This window comes from Phocoena phocoena, chromosome 1 (genome assembly GCF_963924675.1).
Source record: "Phocoena phocoena chromosome 1, mPhoPho1.1, whole genome shotgun sequence".
Lineage (NCBI taxonomy): Eukaryota > Metazoa > Chordata > Mammalia > Artiodactyla > Phocoenidae > Phocoena > Phocoena phocoena.
The window spans coordinates 28971419-28994223 of record NC_089219.1 but is presented as its reverse complement, the minus strand read 5'-3'; the positions used below and the strand labels follow the sequence as shown (position 1 = coordinate 28994223).

Genomic DNA, 22805 nt, shown 5'->3' with positions numbered 1-22805 from the left:
TCATATATATGTGCTTCTCTGATGAAGCACAGGGTGGGATCCAGGAGGAAGACAGCCACCTGAACAAAATCAGGATTCTGTCTGGAATGAGGAAGGGGCGATGGGAATGGATGTTGAGTGGACGACTATGCCTCTGGCGCTCACCTGCTAGACTGTCAACTCCATGAGAGCAGAGGCCAAGTCTTTTCCTGCTACTGCATCCCTGGCACAGAGGCCCACTGCCTGGTACAGGGTAGATGTAACCATTTTTGTTAAATGAATAAATGACAAAGGAAGGCCGCAGGCAGGATGTCTAGGACTGATACCCGGTAGGGATGGGTATCTGCAGGCCCCTGGCTCCTCAAGTTCTTCTTAGAACTCAGGAGACCACATGCTCCCAGCCCCACTGCCAGCCCCAAGAAGAGACAGCACTGGCAGAATGATTCTCATTTTATTTCTGGAGAAGTTTGATCAGATGCAATAACACTGATTCCAGGCGAGGGCAGGGGGCATGGGTACTCCTAAAGCAACCGGTATCCTGTGGCCCAAGGTGCCCCCCATCCCCAGACCTGGGTTCCCCCTCAGTCACAGTTAAATAGAGGGAGGAAGATCTCCCCAGGGAGTCTTGGGAGGGTCTGCCTCTTGCACCCACCCCTCCACGCAGAGGAGTCTGAGCACAAGCTATTTACAGTATTCACATCCACTGTACCCCACCAAACCAAGGCAAATACTACAGGTAGCGCTTCCCCATGGGAGGAGGCCAGAGAGGCTGTGAGTGTATGTGTGTGTGTGTGGGGGGGGGGGGTGTCCGCGCATGTGAGCACACGAATGCACTGAGGGGCTCCAGCCAAAGAGACATCAGTCTATAAGGTGCAGGTTAAAAATAACAGAGAGGACCCAACCCTCAGGGGCCCAGGCCACTTCCAGCTTTGTTCTGTCTCTTTCTCTTGCAGACATCCTGGTAGATGATGCAAAGGAGCCCTCATAGTTGTGCCTGGATCCAAGGCAACCCCTTAAAGGACTTCTGGGAAAAAAGCAGGAAGGGAAACAGTCAGGGGAAACCAGGCTCCAAGCTCAGATGGCTGGGGGTCTTCAGGGTAGAGCTTGAGAGGGCCTCTGGCAGAGCTAGGAGAAGAGAGGGCACGGCTGAGGAGGCCAGGAAAGGCTGCTGGGAGGTATAGATATAGGTCCGGGAGACAGGGAAACCTACCTGTGACCTGCGGGGCCTGCACCACAGCTTTCTTGAGGAAGGCTTCTGCCTCTGCGAAGGGCAGGAGTGCCTCTGGAGTTCGTCCCAGACTCTTGTCCCCAGAGGGTCCCTTAGGGGAGAAGCCATTCTCCTGGTGCGCTGGGAGAGGCTGCAGGCCATTCACCAGGGACCCTGGCGACTCCTTGTTTGGCAGGCTGTGGATGCAGAGGCCAACACTTAGGCACCTCCCATTGTAGGACAGCCCAGGTACCCCACAGCGCCAGCTTGACCTTGCCTCCCTGCTCACGGCCCCTGGGGTTGGGAGCTGATACCTCCACTGAGGCTCCTGGGGGGCCAGCTCCTCTTTCTGCACAGCCTCCTTCTGCAGCCCGGAAGACCGAGCCTCCATGGCTTTCACAGGGTCTATCCCTGGGAAGGAATGGCCACCAGTTAGGGGCTGGTGAAGGGATGAGGTCTGAGGATCGGGATGGAAACGAGGGGAACAGGCCTTTACCTGGGCTGGAATTGTTGGCCTTTGCCTCCTTTCTGTCCTGCTTCTGCTTTGAAGAGGAAGAGCAGTCAGGCTCAACGGGATATCTGGCCCCATCCCACTGAGCTGCTGAATTCTTCTCTCCCCAGTCCAGACCCTGAGCAGCCTCCCAGATGGCCTCCCTCCTCCACCCTGGATGCCTTTCCCCAACCTCCCTTCCTCACCGGACCTCCACTCCCAGCACCGCTCTTGGGGGCATCCTGACCTTGGTTTCAGCAGCTTCTGACTTCCGAGTCCTCTTCATGATTTCCTCCAGGCGCTGTTGGGAAGCCCCACACCAGTTAGGCCCAAGACCCGGCCTTACCCTCAACCTCCCACCAGCTAGTCCTGGTCCTGGAGTTTCAAGGCCCTTCCTTCCAGGCCAGGAAGCCGACCTCACCCCAACTCCTTCTTGTCCTACCCTCTACAAGTCCAAGGCAGGGCCCACTTCCCAGCCCCACCAGCCCCTCCAACGGACTGGGGACTGAGCCCAGGAGCTGACCCCGCCCACTAGGACCAAACCCCGCCCACAGAACTCCCGGCCCGCCGCTCTGCACACCTTTTTGCGCTCCTGCCGCTCCTGCTCCTCGCGCTGGAAGTGCTTTTCCCGCTCCAGACGCTGCCGCTCCGCTTCTTCTCGGGATCGAGCTTCGGCCTCCTCTTTCTGCCAGAGAACCCCGTGAGCTTTAGGCAGCCGGCCTCCAGCTGTCCCTCCCGGTCGGTCCCAGACCCGCCACGAGGAGGCGCCCGCGCCCCGCCCCGCGGGGACACCTGCTTCTGCAGCCGCTCCAGCTCCTCCTGCTCCGCCTGAGCCTTCTCCCGGGCCTCCTGCTCCTCCCGCCTCCTGGCCTCCGCCTCCCGCTCTGCCCGAGTCTCGGCCTCCCGAGCCAGCTGCTCCTCTCGCATTCGCCTGGGGGACAGAGGAGACGCAGGCTTATCCCCAGCTTCTTCCCCAGCCCCTGTAAAGGCCTCCTCAGTCCCCGAGGGCGTGCTCACTTGTCCCTTTCTGCCTGCAGCCTCCGCTCCTGTTCCTCGCGCTCCCGCTGCTCCCGGGCCTGGCGCCGCTTCTCAGCCAGGAGCCTAGTGGCCTCTTCTCGGTCCGTCGTGCCAGCCATCGGTTTGCTAGGGGTCACCAGGGGAGCAGGGGCTGGGGGTGAGGTCAAGACTGGTGTATCTGGAGCGGGATCCAGGACCAGGAATCAGCACACACCAGCACAGGCACCTCCATCACCCCTGCATGCCCCTGTGCCTCCTGGACCTCAGGGCGATCCAGGCGGCCCACCCGCCCAACTCCTGCCACCAACTCAGAACAGTGAGGTCCTCCTCTCTGGCAGGAGCCTCCTTTCGCCAATACCCAGTCCCCAGGCATCCCTGGCAGCCCACACCTCTGACCGCCTGCCCCTCACAGGCAAAGCTGGCTTCTCTGCCCTTCCCACCTTTTGGCCTCTTCTCTCCTTGCCCACCTGCAGGGATCTCTGTGGGCTGCTCCTCCTGGGGCTGGGCTGGGGTGGGTGAGGGCACAGGCGAGGGTGCGGGTGAGGCTGGGGCTGCAGGCTCCTTCTCGTCAAGGGCCTTGCCTTTGCTCTGGTTCTTGTCCTCAGGCCCCGCCACACTGAGGGTCTCCTTTGCTTCATCCTTCCTCCGAACCCGCCCCTTGGGTGATGCAGTGGTACCTCGGGGGGATGGTGGTTTTGGGGGCAGAGCATGACCTGGCCCTGGGCTGAGGCAGGGAGAGGCAGGCCTGTGCCAGGATGTGGAGGGAGAGGATGGCCGGGCCTTGGATTTGGGACTGGGAGAAAAAAAGAAGAGTTAGACCTTGAGAGCACAGAGTGTCCACACACACATGTACACACTTTCAGCATGTCACTTCCTCAGGGAAGTGTCCGCCCCAGGCTTGGGTCAGCACCCCACCTTATGTGCTCTCACAGAAACATGAAATTTCCTTTTAGAGCATACATCCCAGTTTGTAATTACATATTCATTTGTGATTCTTTGATTATTGTCTGTTTCCCCAATAGCCAGTAAGACTAATAAGAGCAAGAACTAGGCCTAGGGACTTCCCTCGTGGCACAGTGGTTAAGACTCTGCGCTCCCAATGCAGGGGGCCTGGGTTCAATCCCTGATCAGGGAACTAAGTCCCACATGCATGCCGCAACTAAGAGTCCACCTTTCACAACTAAGGAGCCTGCCCGCTGCAACTAAGAAGCCCACGTGCTGCAACTAAGACCCAGGGCAACCATATAAATAAACATTAAAAAAAAAAGAACTAGGTCTGGTTTGGGTCACGGAAATGCCCTCAGCACCCAGAACAGTACCTGGCAAGGACCATTCATGCATCCAGCAGGTATTTGTTGAGTGCTTACCAGACACCAGGCACTGTTCTAGGTGCTAGGGTACTTCGGTGATCAAAACACTCCCCCCACCCCCCAAAAAAATCCTCCCTCAAGGAGCTTTCCTTCCAGAGGTGGGTGCCTAACACATATTTACGAACGAATGGCTGCCTGGCTGGCTGGCATAGGCAGGCGGTGCGCCCCACTGCCCGGCCCACCTGAACTCCGCGTTGACAGTGGAGAGGCGCGCGCGCGGAGAGGCCGGCAGCGACTGTCGCTTCTTGAGGCTGCGCTCCCGGGCCAGGGCACTCTTCTCCTTCTCGTTTTCCCGCTCCTTGTCCTTCTTCTCCTTTTTCTGCACCTGGGGAGGAGGGTTAAGGAGAGCGTAGAGAGGGGGAGCAGAGGTCAGAGGCGCCCGCGCTGCCCTGGATGGGATCCCTGTCCCCGCCACTCACCAGCGAAGCCTCGGGCCGGAGGCGTGCCGGGGCAGGGCTGCCCCCGGAGCTGGCCTTGCGGCGCTCCCCAGCGGGGGCGCAGCGGTGCCCGCTTCGGGGGATGCTGCACGGCGTCAGGGGGCTGGCGGAGGCCGAGCGAGGGCACACGGGCACGGCTGCGGAGGGATGAGTGCGGTCGGGGCGTGGCCTACTCACGAGGCTGGCCCCTGTCCCGCCTCTCGAGGGGGCTCTCCCAGGACCGTGGCCCCTACCCTGGTCCCGGCCGTTTCGGGGCAGGGTGACTGCACTGCGACTCCGTGCCAGGAAGGAGAGGGTGGGCGTCATCAGACGGTCCACAATGCTGCTCTCCCATGGGCTCAGCTGCAGGCTGCGATCTAGGGGGAGATGCCAGGAGAAGCGGGTTACCGCAGGGCCAGAGCAGGCAGAGGCCTCCGGAGACCGCCAGGTACCACCCCCATGCCGAGCTCAAGGAGTCTCCTCCCCCAGGAGGCCTCTCCCCCCAGTCACGGGGGGTTACACAGGTCCGTCCTGGGGTCTGACCTCCACTGCAGACCCAAGCAACAAGACACTTCCCATGGCAATGTCCTGCAGGGCTAGAGGGTCCCCTCCTACCGCTCTCCCCAGGTGAAAGGGTTCTGCACTGTGAGTATAGAGAGGAACCACCCAAGGTTGGTGGCAGACCCAGCTGCCCGCTTCCATGTCCCACTTCCTGCTCTCAGAGGGCTGGCCTGGGGAGGCATGCCCCCATGGATCTGGGACAGTGGGGTTCCTTGTGCTCCTCTGACTGAGGAGAGGCCCAGCTTTTGTGCATCCCATGCCAGGGAGAGGCTGCTAAGGGGGCCTGGCTGCCCTGGGCCACCCTGCCCTGTCCCCTCAGCTGCTGGGTTATTTTTAAGCTTCAGTCAGGTGGGGTTGGTAACGGCAGCTGATTTGGTTGCTAGGCAACAGAGCAACCAAATAAAAGCTGGAGAAACTTATAAATAACTCCTACCACGGCCCCTTCACATGTGAGCACCAGGGCATGGTGGGAACACAGGGGCTGTGCTACCCTCCTTGGCCAAGGCTCTGGAGCCAGCCAAGGCCACAGCTGGGGCTCTGAAAGCAGAGAAGGCAAGGTTGCATGGGCCCTCCAGGGTGGAGTCAGGATAAGAGGGCTCCTCCACACACGGCACCCAGGCTCGTCAGGTACTCGGGGGCAGCTGGCTGTGGTTAGAGACGAGGCTGCCTGCCCATTCCCACCCTCCACCGCCGGTCCCACCCCCAACCCACCTGCTCTTGAGGCCCCAGCCAGGCTCTCTGCCTGCTGGGTCACTGCCCTTTGTCTCTGTTCTCCGCCCCTGTGGGGCACACCTCTGTTCTCAGGGCCCAGACCCAAATGCCGGCTCCCCCAAGGGGTGCAGAGCCCCGAGTGGGGTCGAGCGGGGATGGAGACCTGGGGTATGTGAGGGCTCCTGGGACCTGGGGTTCTTGCTGAGCTCTGGAGGAGGCTCGGTGGGGACTACAGGAGCTCTGGAGGGAGGAGGGCTGGGCCTTCTCTTACTTCTACTGGGGGAGTTCCAGAGCGTGGCAGAGGACTTTGAGAGCCGCTTGTTGATTATAGAGTCCACGTGTTTGGGCAGGTTTACTGCCGACACGGAGCACCTGCTCCCACCTGGAGGGGAAAACACACGGCATTAGGGCCGGGCGGGACGGGAGCCAGGGGGGGCACTGAGGCCTTCCATGCAGGATGCTCCGCGGGCAGGAGGGGACAGGGAGGAGTGGGCAGGCTAGGAAGGGGAGGAGGAGGCAGACTTGGCTCTGAGAGGACGGGGCGGGGGTGGGGGTGGGGGCGAGGGGGTGGTTAGGTGACCAGAGACAACCTGGATTGGGGGAGCCGACGGAAAAGGAACAGAGGAAGGAGATGGAGTAAAACTAGAGAAACTACAGCCTTCCTGGCCAGGAAGTCACTCCCTACGGCTGGGTGCTGCAACCCCTCCCCCATAACCACCCAGCGTCGGCACTTGCTGGCACTGCCCAGCCAAGGCTCTATGGCTACAACACCCACGGTACTGGGACAAATGCAGAGACGTTCCTAAACAGAAGAACCCATGGTCAAAGTCACTCACACAAATCCACATATTCATAGGGACACACAAAGACAAAGATGTGCAGGCCCGGGCATATAGAGTGATAGGTACTTCCACATGCATGTGTGTGTGCAGACATGCAGATACAGAAACAAAAACACCAACGGAAAGAGGGTCAGACCCAGATGCACACAGGCACAAATACATCGAAGCAACTTAATCATATTTGTAACAGCTAGCATTTGTCGGATGCTTACCGTGTACCAGGCACTGTTCTGGGCACCACACACATGTTACCACACTTGATCCTCCCCAACATCTACCTACAACCTCGGAGGCAAGTAGTACTGTTATCCCCATTTTACAGATGAAGAAAGTGAGACAGCAAGAAGTCAGAGGTCACACCACACGTGCCAGAGCTGGGATCCTGACCCGATTCCATCTGACTTGGGAACCCACACTGAGGTACACAAGGCCACAAACACACCAAGGCAAACACATCTTAAGACACACAACGCACAGATCCATGAGCACATACACCAAAAGATGCACAATGAGAAATACTGAGTCTTGCCGTTACATAAAGACATCCAAACACAGCGGTACATACATGCCAGCAAAAGGACCAAAATCCGCGATGGCCCTACGTGAAGAAAACTCAGAGACAAAAATCTACCTTGCAAGACAGATACATAAGGGGGTGACGGTTTTCTTTAAACGTCCAGTGTCTGCAGGGTATTAAAGTGCTCTTCTATGTATCAGCAACTAATAGCAATTGACAGGAGCAAAGAAGGCTAATCTAAAATGACAGAGGTTTGAGGAGCGAACCAAATGAAGAGACTCGACCTCTGACTTGCTAGTGGAAGTCCTTGTAAAGGACTTGGGTTTACAGACTTGGGTTTACAGATCATTCCAGAAGGCACAAGTCACACGAAACAAGGCATACCTGCTGCAGGGAGCTGCCAGCTCCTTGCACTGAAGCTGCTCCCTTCCCCCACCTCTCAGGCCCCAACCTCCCCCGCCCACCCTGCGGCCCCTCCTGCGCACTCACTGGGCTTCCGTCCTGGGGAGCTGTGGTGCAGGGCCCCTGCCCAGGACCAGCGCTGCTGCCGGATTTCGGCCCACGTCTTCTTCACTGACCGCTGGATGGCTGCTTCATATCGCTCCTGGTGAGGAGGGGGCAGAGGGGAAGGGTCTTGGCTCAGAATCATTCCTCCTACCTGGGAGAAAGGCCCTCTCTCTCCTGGGACAATGCCTCCCCCTATGATTGAAGACAGTTTGCAACAGATCCCTTTCAACGTGTTCTTGGGGAGCTTTTCACTGTTCTTGACTCATTATCTGAGTGTATGAGCTGTTTCTCTGAGGATGGAGCAGGACTCTCCATGCCTGGGACTCCCAGGTGGGCCACTGGCACGAGGGTCCTGACCCTGGAGCTGTGTTTGCTTTTAGCCTGAGGACCCGGGGCAGGGCCAGGCTGCCTTTTCCTTCATATCTTCATGGTGCTCAAGCCAGGGTTCTCCTAACTAGGAGCTCACTCAGCGCACTCAGACAGACACATCTGTGCACACCTATACACACACACATACGTGTACTGATAGCACAGGGTTACAAGTGCTCACCCTGGCGTGTACAGAACCAAACACATCTGCACAGATGCCCAGATGTAGTACCCATGGCACACAACTGCAGACACATGAACACAGATGTGCATACACACTAAGCCAGTGTGCAGATATGTGCACACACATGCACACAGATCCACGTGCACCCGGTCAGAATTCAGCATAAACGCACCTTGTTTTTCTCCAGTTTCTGCCGCTGCCGCTCCTCCAGGGCTGCTCGGCGTTGCTCGGCTTTGAGCCGCTGCTCCTCCAGCCGCCGCCGGCGCTCCTGGAGCTGCTTCTCCCGCAGCACCTTGGCCTTCTCCTCCTTCTCCAGCCACACCGCCTTCTTGGCCGCTGTGGAGAAAGGAGCCCCAGGGGGCGTGAGCAGTCCTGCAGCGCCCGGGGCCCGCAAGTGTCTCCTGCAAGTGGCCTTGCCTGTTCCTCCGACCCTGGGTGGGTCTTCCCCCTGCCTGCTTGGTGGGGAGGTGCCTCTGCTCTCAGACTCCCCCCTCAAACTGAAGGGCATCCTGAAGATGGGTTGAGACCTCAGAATGAGGGCTTCCCCAACGGGAGGCCTGTTTCTCCCCCATTGGCCTCATGGTCTCTGGGCACCGAGGGAGAAACAAGCTCTTTAGTGCCAGATCCCTGTCTGACTTTGGGGTCTGCTGTATCGATACTCACACATTGTGATTAGGAGCATGAGATTTGGGGTGAGATGAGGCTTCTGGGTCTGAATCTCAGCTACGCCACTAGCTGTGTGGCTCAGGCAAAGGATTTCATCTTTCTGAGCCTCTGTTTCCCCATCCTCAGAATGGGTAGAGGGTTAAGTGGGATAAGCGTACCGCTCTTAGCACAGTGCACATGATAAATGCTCCGGAAGTGTTAGTGTTACCAATAGGACGTCGATGGTGGTGACAATGAAGATGCCACTGCTTCCCACACACTCACCCAGGTACTTGGCCCGCTCTTCCCGCCGCTCCTTCGCCAGCTTGTGTCTCTCTCCTGCCTTCTTTGCATCTTAATAGAGGGAACAAGAAGAGGCTTAGGTCAAGAGCCTCCCCCAAGAGGGGAGTCAGCCTCAGGGCCCTCCCCGAAGGCCTCATCCCATGCCTTTTCTTATCTCCTCCAGGTAGAGACTCCCCTGGATGGCATCATCCAGGGCTGGGACTGGGCCCAGGACTAGGGACATCACACATACCTTGCTTCGTGGGAGGGCTGTCGGCAGCTGACCCTGCTGTTGGGGATGGCTGGCTGCTTCTTCGAGGAGGCCTGGCATCCCGTGGGCCTGTGGCTGGTGGGGTGGGTCCCCTGATCTTCACTTCTGAGAAAGGGGACTCTTCCTGCTTCGGGGCTGGCCTAGGCCCTACCAGCTCTGGGGGGCTTTCTGGTTCCAGTGGGAGCTGCTTAGGGCCAGTGGTGTTCTTCATGGCGGGAGGGGTGTCTGGGGGAGTGTCGGGCACCAGGGCTGACATCGGTGGTGGTGGTGGTGGCGGGGAGGGGTCACCTTCTGGAGAAGGTCTTGGCTCTGGAGGGGTCCTGGCTGCCACATCTGGAAGAACAACACAAGAGAGGAGAGAAAGTCAGATAGAACATCTGTGCCATCAGTTCAACATGTAGCTCTCTCCCTTGTCCAGCTGATATTCATTCATTCATACATGTTTATCGAGTTCCTTCCATGTGCCAGGCCCTCTTCCAGATACTAATGATATAACGGTGAGAAAATGGCCACAGTCCCTGCCTCTGTGGAGCCCACACTCTAGCAGGGCAGACAGATAGATAGCTAGGCGGTTACAGTATAGAATAAGTGCTATGTCTGGGGTAGCAAAGCAGAGATGGTTGTTAACCTATATTGGAGGGGCTTCCTGCAGAAATTATAGCCAAGCTGAGGTCCAGGATGAGCTGGAGTTGGCAAACCAAGGAAGAGAGGGTTCTGGCTAAGAGAAGAGCATTTGCAAAGGGGCAGAAGGGAGCAGGGTGTATCGGAAAAGCTGAGACGTTTGTAGTAGTTATTAGTGCACCAAATGGTAATGACTGGCTTCCATGTCTGCCTCCCTCGCCTTTCTGCTTTACCTTGGGGTCACAGTGCCCATCCCAAGGCCTGGTGCTCAGGGGCTGCCAGTGCTGGGCACAGTGGGATGCCCGTGTGGAATCCCCAAAAGGGAGGGTAGGCAACCAGCGACATCCCCTTTGTCATCTTTCTTTCTTTCCCAACCACCCTCAGATTTCTTCTTTTAAGACACTGATATTTCAGGGTCCCTGTAAAAGACACCAAAGTGCCAAGGAAGGAATACACATGATTTGGTGTATACGTGTTCATGCACACATGTGAGCACAAGTACACTGTAGCACAACAGAAAGACTGGCTTGGGAGTCAGCCTGATGAGGGCCTGATTCCGACTTCACCACCCCAAGACAGGAAGAGAGGGCCTGATAACCTTGGGGAAGCCACTCAACTGCTCTAAGCCTCAGTTTTCATATCTGTAAAATGGGGACTATAAGCCCAAGCTGATAGGTATGTCAGTGAAGTGCCTGGAACAATTCATGTGCCAGCAAACGATACTTCCCTCTCTTTTCCTGTGGGTCTTATGAAGCTGCCAAAGGAAGCCTCTGCATGTTGAGCCCTGGTACCATCTACTGCTGCCCTCTGGGCACTGAGGGGATTGGTGGGGACACAGCCACTGCCTGGGCGTAGGGATCAGGGCCAGGGTCCATGGAAAGGTCAATCTAAGGAAGCATTTTCCGCTCTCGCCAGGTGCCTCCACCATGCAGGGTCCTCTGCTCTAGGAATGGTGGCCCTCTCAGGAGGTGACAAACTCCCCACCCCTGTGGGTGACAGTGTGTATGCAGGGAGAGGACACTCCCAAGGAGTCAGCTTTGGAACTCTGGGGACCCTTTTCAGGGAGACGGGTGTCCAGTGGGCTCTGAGGAAGACACGCTATTTGAATATGTGGCCTCCCCGCTAACTGTGTGACCTTGGGCTAGTTACAGGCCCTCTCTGTGCCATAGCTCCTCCTCTGTAAAATGCAGACAGTAGGACTGTGATGAGTGTTAGTGACAACAATAACCACTAACATGTGTATATTTCTCGAGAGCTTCCTATGTTGAGAGCATTTTACACATATTAGTTTTAATCCTCATGACGATACTTCTGAGGAAGGCACTATAAAGATCTCTTTCACACAGAGGAGGAAAGTAAAGCAAAAAGAGGTTAAGTAAAGTAGTTTGAGGTCACTCAGCTGGGAAGTGAAGGAGCCTGGACTTGAACCCAGTGTTTGTCACCACAGCCCACGCTCTTAGCCCCACACCCTCCTGCCTGTGTCAGGCAGTGTGGGGTAACATATGTTACACAATGAAATTATCTGAGGCTCACACTATTTGCCCCTCATTCCTTCCCTTCCAGCTTCCTGGTCTCCAGGCAACAGCCCCAGCTAAGGCCCTTTTCCCCCAACGGTCCCTCCAACTCTGCCAGCCCCTAGGCTCATGACAGCTCGCACCAGACCAGCTCCAAAAGGCTGCCTGGTCACTGCTAGTCGACTTCCCAGCCACCCGCAAACTCCTTTCCAATTCCAGTGGGCAAAAAAACTAGTGGCAACCATTTAGTGAGTGCTTACTACATACCGAGAGCTGAGCTGGGCCCTTTGTATCCCCATCCTGCATCTTCACATGAGCTCTGAGAATCTTAACCCCATTTGACAGATGAGACTATCAAAACTTACCCCACTAAGTGATTTGTCCAGGGTCATAGAACTAGTATATGGCAGAGGCATGATTGAACCCAGGACTGTCTGGGGCCAGATGGCCTAGGTATGTAAGTATCAATACAAAGCTGGAAGGCTGAGGTTGAGGCCTGCTTATTGCCATCCTCCTAGCACCTGTGCCTGCTACATGTGTTGCAATGAAAACTGGTAGGCGGCTGTTTGTCTACACCTAGGCAAATCACACCCACCAAGCAAGACAGTGAATTTCCAACTAGCTTCTGACTAGCCCTGTGAAGGGAGTCTCGGAAGAAGTAGAGGGATGAGGCCTGGAAGGGCCTGCACCTGGGCATCAGATGCAGCGAGGTGGAAAGGTCTTAGGCTTCAGGGTCAGACAGGCCTGAGTAGGGAATTCCAGCTCTGCTGTGGGACCTTGGACAGGCCCTGAACCTGTCTGAGCCCGTTTCCTCAGGCTGGGGCCTGTGGTGTTGGGACCTGTGGTGAGTAGGTACACCACCTCTGGCACCTGACAGGGGCTCAGGAAGCAGCCTTGCTGGAAGAATTGGTCCGCTTCCTCCCATCGCTGCCACAAGCGCCCACGTGGGTCAGGCCTTCACGCCCACTTCTCCATGACACTGCTCTTCTCAAGGTCACCAGTGACCTCCGCGTCACTAAGTCGGCAGCCACTTCCTGGCCCTCGTCCTGCTGACCTATCTACCGCATTTGACGTGGTTGATCCCTTGGTGCTTTTTGAACACCTTCTTCAGTTGGCTCTGAAGACGACAAGCTCTCCCGATTTCCTTCAACGTGCTGGCTGTGACTTCTGAGGCTTCTTTGCTGGTCCCTCCTTAACTTCCTAACCTCTTAGTACCGGAGTGCCCCAGGGCTCCGGTGAAGACCTCATCCCTTTTTGGTCTACACGTACTCTCTTGGTGATCTCATCCAGACTCACGGCTTTAAATACCATTGCTCTGCTAATGACAACCAAGTTTTTACCTCCAGCCCAGACGTCTCCCTTGAGTGCCGCCCAGACGTCTCCCTTGAGTGCCGCCCAGACGTCTCCCTTGAGTGCCAGTTTAGCTCATGCAACTCCCTACTTGGCACCCCTGGATGTCTTACCGATGCCCCCAATTTTTTTTTTTAACATCTTTATTGGAGTGTAATCGCTTTACAATGGTGTGTTAGTTTCTGCTGTATAACAAAGTAAATCAGCTATACATATACATATATCCCCATGTCTCCTCCCTCTTGCATCTCCCTCCCACCCTCCCTATCCCACCCCTCTAGGTGGTCACAAAGCACCGAGCTGATCTCCCTGTGCTATGTGGCTGCATCCCACTAGCTATCTGTTTTACATTTGGTAGCGTATATATGTCCATGCCACTCTCTCACTTCATCCCAGCTTACCCTTCCCCCTCCCCGTGTCCTCAAGTCCATTCTCTTTGTCTGTGATGCCCCAAATTTAACATCCAAAACTGAGCTCCCAATCTTTCTCCCCCAAACCCTGCTCCTCCTCCAGTTTTCCCCATCTCGGTCAATGGCAACCCAGTCCTTCCAGTTTCTCAGGCCAAAAATCTTGGAGTCATTTTAGAATCTTTTCTTGTCTCACAAATCACATCTAATGTCTCAGTAAATCCTTTTGGCTCCACATGCCAAGTATACTCTGAATCCAGTCACTTCTATCTCCACTTCTATCATCGCGGTCCAGCCACTGTCATCTCTCATAAAAGCCTCCCTGCTGCCATTCTTTGTTCCCCTTTGGCCTTCTCTCACCACAGCAGCAGAATGATTCTTTTCAAGAATAAGTCAGATCAGGAGTTCCCTGGTGGCCTAGTGGTTAGGACTGCGGGCTTTCACTACCGTGGCCCACGTTCAATCCCTGCTTGGGGAACTGACAAAATCCTCCAAAGACGCCCCACCTCCAGGGAGGAAAAAACAAAGGCATCACGATGGCCTCCAAGGCCCTTGGGGATCCTCACTCTCCAGCCCATTACCTCTTGGCCTCCTCTCCTCCTCCCCTTCTCCCCCTGCTCCGTCTCTTCTGGCCACTGTTCCTTATTTGTGACAGGCATGCTTCTGCCTCGGGGCTTTGCCCTCGCTGTTCCCTCTACCACAATTCTCTGCCCCCAGATCCTGCATGTCTCACTCCCTCACCTCCTTCAGATCTTTACCCGTATGCGACTTCTCATTCGAGCCTTCCCTGATCCCCTCCTTAAAACTACAAACTGTAGTTGAAGTCTCCCTCCCCTTTCCAACTGTATTCTTTTTCCTTCCGACTCTATTTTTCCCAGTAAGCATCAGTAGCGTTTTAACACTGGCTCCCACCCCCAGAAGGTAATCTCCACGAGGGCACACATTTTTGTCTACTTTGTTTAGCTCTTCTATTTCTAAGGCCAACAGAGCCTGGCACACAGGTGCTCCACAGCTATTTGTTGAATGGATGTATCAATGAACTCCACCCTGGCAGATACCATCAGCACCTCTCTTCCCTGGATGACTGCAAACTCCCCCCACTGTCCTACACGCACCCTTTCCCACTCTGCTCTTCACTGAGCAGCCAAAGTAATTGTTTCCAAATGCAAATCTGGCCATGGTACTCTTCCCCACTGGAAGCTTCACAGTGACTTCTCCTTGTTCTGAAGAGAAAGACAAAATTCTTGAACCCAGGCTGCAAGTCTGGCAGTCTGAAGCCCCTGTCTCCCTCCCTACACCTCTTGAGTCCCCACCTCTGCTCCCCTGCTCCCCACTTGCTCTCTACACTCCAGCCACACTGACCTTTTAATTCTGATAGCCTTGCACACTCCCTCTGCCACGGGGCCTTTGCACATGCTCTTTTCCCTCCGTCTTTTCTTATTTAACTCCCATTCACCCTTCAGATCTTCGGTTAGGCATCATTTCCTCAGGGAAGCCTTCCCTGGCCTCTCCGAACAGCGTAAATTCCTTCATTATATATAGTCATGGCTTCATGTGCCTCTCGTTTGGAGCACTGTGACTGTTATGGTTTTATACTTCCTTGTTTGGTTCTTTTGTGATTGTCAGCCTCCCCCTAAGGGCTGGGCCGCATCTACTCTGCTCGCCACTGCTTCAACAGCAGCTACCGTGGTGCCCAGTATGTGGAGACCGTCACGAAATGCTGCCGAATGAGAATAAAGCACTGTACGAGGAAGCCACCCTTGCCTAAAGCAGGTGCACAGAGAAGGAGATTTTTAATCTAATAATGAGGAAACCCATATTGCAATTTCTTGCAAAGGGATAAGCACTTGAAGGGAAGCAAAACAACTCCCCCTCAATTGAGTTTGGGCAGCTTGGACTAAGGTAGTCAGAGACAAGTTAATAAAAGTAATAATGAGTGTTGACTCCAGCAGTTCAACAGGAAAAACTTCCCAAGAGGCACATAGCACGCTTGGAATTCTTCTTCTGACCTGGAGGACTATTGACCCCGAATCCAAATATTTTCCTCAGAATTATGCCAACCCTGATGAAATATCACTGGGACAGTGTTATTCGGAACAAATTATGTTAAGCCAAATTAATTCCTTGGTTAATTATCTATATGGTGTGGTGTGGTTAAACCAATATCTGATTATTTCCATTTTCAATCATCAAATGTGATCCTTCAGCCACGTCATTTTATTGTATTTTTATGTGTGTCAAATTGTGAGGTTTTATTTTGCTGTGCTGATATCTACCAGAAGTATTTGTTAAGAACTGGATAAGTGACAGATAGTTTGTATTCATTTCTTGGCACAAAGAGCATTAGCAGGGCAAAGGTGCAGGAGCTGGTTGCAGGGTCAGTAAGTCTAGTCTTCTCAGAAAACCCAAGAAGGACTGCAGAAAGATCAGGGCCGAGTCTCTCGGAGGGCCTGTCACATGTCTCAGGGTGCTTACTCCCCATCTCCACCCTCTGGGCGCTGGCAGGCCTTTCCTCTCATCCCTCCCCAACAACTGCTCCTGGGCCAAAACTCCTCTCACAATACCGATAACTCAGTCTGCCCTTTTTGTCTGCCTGCTGCCCCTGCGAGAGTTGGTGGCGAGAATCCTTTTTGCAGCCCAGAGCTTTATACAGGACCTACCCAGCACAGAGTAGGAATTCTGTGTCTGTTTAATGAACGGATGGATGGATGGATACACTGTGGATAACATAGTAAAACCCCAAGCTGCTCCAAAGTCTAGCCTCTCTAACCCTAAATGTCTTTACCGTATCAGAGCCTTGTATGTGCCCTGCCAGCTCCTCAGCCCAGGAAGGGAAACACAGCTGAAGCCCTGCAGTACACCAGGCACCTTCCCTTATCTCATCTAGTTCTTATTACAGCCCCAAAGGGAAAGCGCTATAGGGGCCCCCGTTCCCCAGGTGCGAACACTTAGACAGGTTAAGTGAACTGCTCACGTCAGTGTCGGAGGTAGGACAGGGCCCAAGGCTGTCTGATGACAAAACCCTTATGTCACACTGTTCCTGGTGGGTGTCACATCACCCCTCCCTAAGGCTCCTGCCTGTTCCCTGAAGAAGGAAGTGATTCAGTGGTTCCCCTGGGGAGGTTTCCCCCATGAAGATGAAGGGTGCAGGTGGGGCAGGCAGGCACTGAGCTCAGAGGGCAGGAATGCAGGGAAGGCAGGCTCCTGCCCAGGCTGGCCACCAGGAGCCAAGAAGTGGGGCACCTGAGCAGGTGTGAGGGCGAGTGGCCCTCCTCCAGGAGGCTGAGCAAGGGAGTGCCCAGGGGAGGGGCTGCACAAAGAGCAGAGGTCAGCATCTAGCTGACCCCTACCCAGAGCCTTCCTGGCTCTCATAGCAGCTCCTTAGGTGGCAGCATCGGACCAGACAAACGAAGACAGGGAGGCTGACAGAGGGGCAAAGACACACACGCAGACAGAGGGTACACACCGCAAAGAGAGAGACCCAGACAACGTGGACAGAGTCTGCATAATGGCGAGAGACAAGACGTGTTTCTTTTCTCTCTCCTGTTACATACAGAAAACAGACCTACTGGGATTCAGAAATCTGCACGCACACACACACACACATGCACACACACACACACACACACACACACACACGCAGTCAGGCACCCCCTCCGAGGCATAGACAGAAACCTCAGAGATTCATACAGCACTCGGGGACGTGATGTCCCAGTATATTTACACAGCCTCATCCAGGTCACTTCAGCCCTGCCCCTCTTGGGCACTCCTTTACCTGGGCCCAGAGAAAGTCCAGGTAACTGCAGCAACAGCTAACGCTGTGTCAGGCACAGCTAAACACCTTAAAGCTTCAGTCCTTTTCATCTTCACCACAATCCTATGAGGTCGACATTATTACCCCATTTGACAAATGAAATAGATTCAGAGAGATTAAGAGACTTGCTGGTGAGTAGCAAAGCTGGGTTTGGGTCCCAAATCAGGGTGACTGTCTGTACCTTCACTCTGCTGCCCAAAGGGGGCAGCCTCCTGGGTTTCCTCTCCTGGAGAGATCTGGGCTAGGAGGATGGGGTGGGCAGGAAGGACAAACCCTGGGAGATGCCTGATCATGGGGCTGGGACAGAGAGGAGCCTTAGGGGGCAGCATTACTCCCAGCCGGGACAGAGCTGAGCCAGCTCTGAAACGGAGTGAACTAGGAGAGGGACAGCCTGCTCCGGTGGTCCTCCGAACCTGGGCCACAGGCCCTTCGCAGCAGGGCACTGGGGCCAGGCCGTGGGCCTCTGTGGGTGATAAAGCCGGGATCCCACCTGAGACTGCAGATCTGAAGAGCTCTCTGGCCGGGTCGGCGGCCATTGTTCCCAGCCTCCAATCAGGAGCACCCACTTCCTGTTATTTTAGGCGGCAGGAAATGACCCCATCCCACAGCTTGGGCCCTCCCTCAGCCCCAGCAGGGCTGCCCACGCTGGGGCCTAGAAGCTGAGGACAGAAGCCCAGACTCAGGCCAAGGCCTGAGGATGGCCTACTGGCTGAACTGTCACCACTGCCTGAGTCCAGGGCCTCCTTCTGGTCCCACTTGCTCAGATTCCAACCCAGCAGGAGGCACAGAGGACCCAGGGCTCTGCTGATTCTACCTCTGCCTGCCAGAGAAAAGCTCACAGGGCCCCTAAAACCAAGATGCCCATAGAAGACCAGTCATGCAAGGACAGCGGGCCAGACTCTATCACCAGCTGGCTTGGCCATGCCAATTCAGCATAGAGGTTTGGTGCACAGGCTTTAGAGTCGGATGGACCTGGGTTCAAACCTTGCTTCTGCCTGTACCTAGCCGTGTGACTTTAAGCAAATTACTTCCCTCTCTGAGCCTCATCTATAAAATGAGGATATGGGACTTCCCTGGTGGTCCAGTGGGTAAGAATCCGTGCTTCCGCTACAGGGGGTGCGGGTTCGATTCCCGGTCAGGGAACTAAGATCCCACATGCTGCGCGGCACAGCCAAAAACGAAAAAGAAAATTTGAATAAATAAATAAATAAATAAATAATAAAATAAGGCTAATACTAGTCCCTACCAGGATAGTTCTGAGAATCAAATGAGACAATGCACGGGACGTACTAAGTGCTATGTGTGGCACAGAGAAGGTCCTTAATAAAGACCTGTGGGAGATAAGTAGGATCACCAGGAGGGTCTATTCTTGGCCCATATCTCCTCGTATAACTGGGGAGGAGCACTAGATACCAGGTTGTCTACCCCCTACCATGCTCTCTGCTCCCCTCGGGGCAGAGCTGCAGCTGAGAGGTGATGATGGAGATGCTGAAGGCTGTGCCCTGGGGTGCCAGGCAGAGCTGCCACCTCCAACAAAGCTGCATTATCTGGGCTGGCTCGTTGGCTGCCTTACCGGCCCCAAGGCCCAGTGGGGACCCAAGGACATGGTCCCCAGCTGCTTGAGGCCAAAATCCCAACATTGATCAGACCTGAGACCTGCCCTGACCACCCTCAAGTGCCACCACCCCAGCCTGGGCCCTGCTTTCAGCTCCTTCCCTGCTCCCTCAGCCCTTCCCCACCACCAGCTGATGCCCATCCCTGAGGAGGAGGAGCTGGGGGAGTGAACTGGCCTGGTGCCCCTTCCTCCTTATTTGCATATGCATGACTGCACATTAGGGGCTCATTAGAGGCCTCATTATTGGGCCCACCAACCCAGGGAGGGACAGAAACTGTCAGTGGGAGCTGCCAGCCAGGCTGGCTGCTGTATGTAGAGAGGCAGTCCATCTTCTCATCCATTCAGGTCCACCTCAAATGCCTCCTCTGTGAAGTCTTCCACAAACAGATTCCACCAACCACTGTATCACTGTTATACCTGGACTTCCCAGCAGTGAACACATCGGTTTCCCCCACTGGGCCAGGAACTCCCTGAGGGTAGTGACTCTGATTCACTTCTCTGCCATCTGTACAGCCAGCACCAAGCTGGCACATGGCGGGCAACAGTATGGCTGCGCTGGATGGCTGCACCCATCCCCTGGGTCTCTCTCCTACTCCCAACTGCCCCACTTCAAGTACGGGGCCCTCTGTTCCCCAGATACAGCCTGGCTCATGTCTGTCTAGAACGCACCTCCCCCTTGCTCTCTGGCCTACATTTACCTCCTGAAGTTCTAATTAATGACACCTCCACCTCGGGCCTCTGAAGGAATTAAAAATAATAACAACAAAAATAAATAGCGTTTATTCAGCATTGACTACGTATCAGGGCCTCTCCTAAGTGTTTTATGTGTTTCTCTAACTTAATGATCCCAATGTCTCTATGAGATAATGTCCAGCATTATTGTCATTTTATCAATGGGAAAGTTTAAGACTTAAGCAAATTACCTAAGGTCACACAGTAGTAAGTTATGAAGGGGAGACTTAAACTGTTTGATTCCAGAGTCTACACTCTTAAGCAAACTGACTCCCAATTCCTGCCCTCACTTCCTCCATATTTGTACCTCCCTGCTGGCACCAGTTCCGATAAGCATTCACGACAGTAATGGCAATAACACTGTGTTGCAGGTGTCTGTGTGCCAGGTTCCTTTAGGTACATCACTTCTGACCCTCACATTAACCCCACAAGGTTGATAATACTACCTCCATTTTCCAGGGGCATAAACTGGCCAGAGGAGGTTAAGTCACTTGCTCCAGTCCAAACTTGACCCCTGCTGCATGCTGCCTCCTGTTAATGCTCAGTGTGCAAAGGGAACTCAAAGAGGGTAGGAATCACATCATACGCACTCGGTGTCTCAGACCCATGCCTCAAACTCTCAAAAGGGCACGTGTAGTGGACAATTCCTTTACTCCCTGGAAGCTCTTGACTCACAAGGGCCCTTGTCACCTTCAGCTTCTCTGTGTAGGGACCAGCCACCATCCTGACCCAGGTTCTCATGTAACTCCATCTAGGTCCCTATGTGTAGAAGTCTTCCCAATCCAGGACCCTGTATGCAGGACCCATTCAGGCGCCCCCCAATACAGCCAAGCATCCCGCCCATGCCCTCACGTTCAGTCCAGACATCCCACTCCAGTGCCCTGCTTATAAACCAGCTACTCATTCCAGCCCTCATCTCTGGCCTAGTAATCACCGCCATTCAGGCCCCGATGTACACACCAGTGCCAGAGACCCTCAGCTGCAGAGGACCAGTAAGCAGATGGAACTGACCCAGCCTAGGCCTCCCTGGGTCCCCTCTCAAGCTCAGCAGAGCCAAGACGGACCGAAGTGCCATTGTTCCAGCACAGCCTACAAACCTCCCGAACCACACCAGTCTGACAGCCTCCCCTTTGCGTCCTCCAGCTCCCACACCCACAGGATCCCCTCCAAGCACCCATACTGGCATGGGGAGCATCCCACCCACAGCCAAGCGGCTCCACCTTGTCCTGCGCTCTCCGCACCCACAGACACTGTTTCATCCTGGGCCCATGCCCCAGGGGGCAGGGAGGTGACAGGGATTAGGTTCTAGGACTCTATGGAGGTGTGGGGTTGGGGCCACCTCCCCCCTGAGTCAGTGGGAACAGGACTTAGGTCCTCAGAAATCAAGCTCTTCCCTCCCTTTCCAGGAAGAAAGAGAAGGAGAAATCCCTCCCTCCAACCCCAGTCCCAACCAGAAACCTGTCCCCACCCCCTCATCAGCTGCTCCCAGATCCGAAAGGGATTTGCAGAAGTCTTGGGCACTGGTGGTTGGTGGGGTGAGGGGAGGGGAGGATTGATGGTCTGGGGCCTGGAGAGAAAGAGAAAGAGAAAGAGGGAGGGAGAGAGAGAGAGAGAGAGAAAGAGAGAGAGAGAGAGGGAGGGAGGGAGAGAGAGAGAGAGAGAGAGTGTGTGTGTGTGTGTGTGTGTGTGTAAGGGGGTAGGTATCAGAAGCCTCGGCCTGAGGAATGATGTGGCAGGTCCCTGGAGTGCCGGCCTCAAGCCTTCACCTCATTCTCCAGGGAAAGACTCAGGACCGGAGAGGCTGGGAAGGAGGGCACCAGGGTAGACAGATTTACTTCTATCCCTTTTCTCCCCAGATCGGCCTGGGTGGGCTCCAGAGTAGGCCAGGCTGCAGGGGAATCGGCCCACTCCCCAGCTCCCGCCCTCGCCCCAAACAATGCCGCCTCCCCCTCCCCCTCGCCTTTATCCGGCGGGTTACTTGGCAGCCGCCGCTAGAGACCTCCCCTCCCCTCTACTCCCCTCCCGGCCAGCCCGCAGCAGCAACAGGCCCTTTGCGCGGCAGCTGGAGCGATGGGGTGGGGGCGAGGTCTGGGCCAGGGCCTGGGAGTGGGGGGGGCGCCAGGGCCTAGGCTTCGGTATGCAAGGCTTCAGGCCTGAGAATGTGGACCCCCGACACACACGTTCAGGCTGGGGTCACACGTGCCCACCGGAGATGGGGAGGGACAGACGCCCCAGCTCAGGAGAAGAGGATCTTCAGGGCCTGGGGTGGATCGGGAAGAAGGGTAAGGGCAGGGAAGCCGAGGTGGCACTGGGCTGGGGCGGAAGGGTCACCAACAACTCCACATTGGGTTCCTCGCGGATCCTGGCGCCCAGGACGTCCCAGCGCCCGGGATGGGGGAGGGGGCAGCTGTCAGAAGATGCGTCGGTGGCCCAGAGCCGCCGACGCCGCTGCAACCTTTATTTTTGAACTTCCAAGTGGTCAGAGGGCTCGGCAGGAGAGCGGTCCCCGCCGACCGGGCCGGCCTCATCCTCGGCCTGTCCGAGGCCCCACGATCCCCCTCTCTCATCTCGCCTCTGGCATACCTGGGGCTGCGCCGGCACCGGGCTCCGAACGTGAGCCGCTCTCCATGGCTGCGGCGTCACTGGGGAGTCTTCGGGATTTCAGCAGCGGCGACGGCGGCGGCGGCCAGCGGCCAGGATAGGGGTCCCGCGGTGCATCACGCCCGGCCCGGCCCGGCGGGCAACGATTCGAAGGGCGGGGGGGAGCTCCGGGGTAGGTCGAGGCTGGCTCGGCTGGTGGCCTGCGGGTTCGGAGTCGCCGGCCGCCCAGTGTCTGTCGGCTCCGGCCGCGATCCTGCTCCTCGCCCAGCGCCGGCCCAGTCCCCGCCGCGACCCAACCCTATTGTACCGCCCGGGCTGGGCCTGGCCTCGCCGCTGGCGCGTACCAAGTTGGACGCAGGGAGGGCCACCCCCGCAGTGCCCGGGACCTAGCGGCCGCAAGCCCGTCCCACCCGCCCCGCCCCCGCCCTGGGGGCGCGGGGCCTCGAGCCTGGGGACGCGGCCGCCGCGGAGAGGACGCCACGGCTCCCGGAGGAGGCCCGTCGAGCTGTCTCCCCCTGCAGCGGCGCGTTGGTACGCGCCGCTGCGCGAGGCGACTATGTAGGGAGCGCTCTGGTGACTCACCCGCCGCTAGGACTGGGGGGAGCAGGGGGGAGCCGGGATGGAAGCCCCCAATCCCACCCTGGAGCCTGGAAGCTCCGGCTCTGGGGCCTTGGCGGCAGCTTCAACTCCTCATTCTCTCCCAAACCCACCTCAAACAAAATCCTCCCGGGGGACGTCGGGAGACCTGAAGGAGGGTCGCAAGGAGACCCCTAAAAGGGCTAT

At 56.1% G+C, this 22805-nt stretch overlaps 1 protein-coding gene across 1 annotated transcript; it reads right to left on the bottom strand.

The window, feature by feature from the left end:
- Window positions 1-411: 411 nt before the first annotated feature.
- Window positions 412-22281, bottom strand: MAP7D1 (MAP7 domain containing 1). The gene is made up of 18 exons (XM_065875614.1): window positions 22005-22281; window positions 9351-9701; window positions 9101-9169; window positions 8343-8506; window positions 7600-7714; window positions 6023-6133; window positions 4734-4856; window positions 4483-4637; window positions 4246-4388; window positions 3161-3486; window positions 2694-2871; window positions 2469-2607; window positions 2257-2361; window positions 1924-1977; window positions 1683-1725; window positions 1501-1597; window positions 1190-1383; window positions 412-1003 (listed from the first exon to the last, which is right to left on the bottom strand). Exons 1-18 carry the CDS (start codon window positions 22048-22050, stop codon window positions 993-995), a joined length of 2424 nt encoding a protein of 807 aa, XP_065731686.1. The 5' UTR covers window positions 22051-22281; the 3' UTR covers window positions 412-992.
- Between the last annotated feature and the right edge of the window lie 524 nt (window positions 22282-22805).